The 2,333-nt window shown below is 68.1% G+C and overlaps 1 protein-coding gene across 2 annotated transcripts; it reads right to left on the bottom strand.

Annotated features, from left to right (window-relative positions):
- Positions 1 to 636: 636 nt before the first annotated feature.
- On the bottom strand, positions 637 to 2,129 carry HES5 (hes family bHLH transcription factor 5). Of its 2 annotated transcripts, XM_060141666.1 has the most exons (3): positions 1,970 to 2,129; positions 1,729 to 1,894; positions 637 to 1,611 (listed from the first exon to the last, which is right to left on the bottom strand). In XM_060141666.1, exons 1-3 carry the CDS (start codon positions 2,021 to 2,023, stop codon positions 1,334 to 1,336), a joined length of 498 nt encoding a protein of 165 aa, XP_059997649.1. In that variant the 5' UTR covers positions 2,024 to 2,129; the 3' UTR covers positions 637 to 1,333. The 2 variants fall into 2 exon arrangements, with proteins under 2 accessions (XP_059997649.1, XP_059997648.1); XM_060141665.1 differs by having other exon boundaries at positions 637 to 1,894.
- Positions 2,130 to 2,333: the final 204 nt, after the last annotated feature.

Genomic DNA, 2,333 nt, shown 5'->3' with positions numbered 1-2,333 from the left:
CGGGAGGGAGGACCGTGGCGGGGCAAACACCTTCTGTGTGTTTGGCCCAGCTACACCCTTTTTGCTGCAGCAAGAGGTCTGCTGCAGGCTGTGGCTTTTGGGTTGCTCTCAGCTGGACGGAGCTGGACATTCCTGTCACTTTGCCACCACCCCCACCTGCAGGAAGCTATAGTGAGAGGTCTAGGGCGGGAACCCAGGTTCCCCGCCATGTCCCCTCCTACTGCACACGGGGGACCTGATGTGTTCCGTGAGGCCCTCTCCCTTCCGGCCTGCCTCTCCCCTGCTTCCCTGCCTCTCACTCACTTTCTCCCCAAAGCCCGTTTCTCCCCGGCCTCCTGACCTGACCCCTCACCCCTCATTTCCACCTTCTGCTCCGCCCCCTCCCTCCCTCCCTGCCTGTCACCTCTGCTTCCTCCCTCCGGGCTTCTCCTCTGCCTGCCCTCCTCCCTCCCCCCTCCCTTCAGCAGGAGCCCAGCCCTTCTTCTTGTGTCCAGGGGGTCGCTGGCAAGGACACTGCCCAGCCGTGGCTGCAGACCATGATAGTCCCCACTCCCCGTCATCCCTGCAGACCCGCCTGCCCGGTGGCCACCGAGGACACGTGTGAGGCACAAGAGACAGACAGTGGAGGGGGCTGAACTAGTCCGATTTTATTAGAAGTCTTTAGAGCAGTCCCGTGGCTCCCACGTGACTGAGAGTTCAAATTCTGAGTACAGAGTTGTGCCCACGCGCACCCACCCACACGGGAATCCTTTAAGGATCGTGGTGGAGACCCCCAGCCGCCCCACACAGCCCCGGTGTGAGCCCCGACCAGACAGCAAAGCATCCCCAGGGGCTTTGCGCCCACGGCTCTGCCCTGTCCTTCCACGCCCATCCAGGCTGACACTGTCGTTCCTACGAGGATACACCTTGAGTTCCGCCTTCACAAAAGGCAAATGTGCCCACGGCACGGCCTGCGCCAGGCCCACTGGCCTGGCAGCACCGGATCTGAAGAAAGCCCTCTACGCATGGGGCGCCGGCTGGCCGAGCCCCGCCGCCTACAAATATCATAGAACCCCGGCAGTGGGGACTTCCCGGAAGTCACTTGCTGAAATGCAAACACAGAGCAACCCCATGGGGTCAGACATTTGGCAGAAGATGGGCCCTAAATGACAAGGACACTGCACGCACATTCTCTGAGAATGACCCTCCTGCTGGCCCGCCAGCCTGGAGAGAGAGCCTTCCGGAGAAGGGGCCAGTCCAAGCCAGGGGCGGCACGGACGATGGGGAGGCCCTTCCCTCTGCCAGAGGAACGCGCTGGCCCTCTGGTCCTCCGGGCAGGGCTGCCGCCCGCGGGTCACCACGGCCGCCAGAGGCCGCAGGCGGGCTGGCGCGCAGAAGCGGCGGCGGCGGCCTTGGCCGGGGCGGGCGCGGGCGCGGAGCTAGGCGCCTTGGGCTCCTTGGCGGGCGCGGCCGGCGCGGCCGGCGGGCGCTGGAAGTGGTAGAGCAGCTTCATCTGCGTGTCGCTGGCCGCGTGCAGCGTCAGGAACTGCACGGCCTCCTGCAGGCACCACGAGTAGCCCTCGCTGTAGTCCTGGTGCAGGCTCTTGGGGCCGGCGGCGGCGGCGGCGAAGGCTGCGGGGAGTCGGGGCGGCGGTGAGCGGGGCCGGGGAGCCCGGGGCGTGGGGCGGCGGGGAGCGGGGCGGGGCGGGGGTCGCGCGGGCCGGGGCTCCAGGGCGCCGGGCGGCTCACCTTTGCTGTGTTTCAGGTAGCTGACGGCCATCTCCAGGATGTCGGCCTTCTCCAGCTTGGAGTTGGGCTGGTGGCGCGCGAACTCCTGCTCTAGCAGCAGCTTCAGCTGCTCGATGCTGCTGTTGATGCGGTCGCGGCGCATCTTCTCCACCACCGGCTTCCGCAACTGCGGGCGGGAGGAGGGGGCGTCAGCGGGGCCGCGCCAGCGCGGGGGCCGCAGGGGCCGCGGCCGCGCACTTACTCGGTTTTTCTCTTTGGGGCTGAGCAGCTCCACGGCCACGGTGCTGGGGGCCATGCCTGGCGCGGGGAGAGGCAAGGAGGCGAGGAAGCAGGGAGCGGAGCGGGCGCGTCCCGTGCTGGCGCGGGCCCCGGCCCCTATATAGGCGCGGGCGGCGGGCTGGCGCCTGGGGCCCGGGCGCCGCGGCCGTTCCCACACTCCGCGGCCAATGGCGGCGCGGGCCGCACAAAGGCGCCGGCCCATTAGCGCACGCTAAATTGCCTGTGAATTGGCGCGGGCACAATGGGCGCTCCCCGAGGAGCAGGTGGGCCGCGCGGCACAATGTCCGGGCTGTGGGAACGCGCTCGCCCTCATTAGCATCCCGGGG

The sequence above is a fragment of the Lagenorhynchus albirostris genome, chromosome 2, assembly GCF_949774975.1.
Source record: "Lagenorhynchus albirostris chromosome 2, mLagAlb1.1, whole genome shotgun sequence".
Lineage (NCBI taxonomy): Eukaryota > Metazoa > Chordata > Mammalia > Artiodactyla > Delphinidae > Lagenorhynchus > Lagenorhynchus albirostris.
Note: the sequence above shows the minus strand (reverse complement) of the source record. Positions and strands in the feature narration are given on the sequence as shown.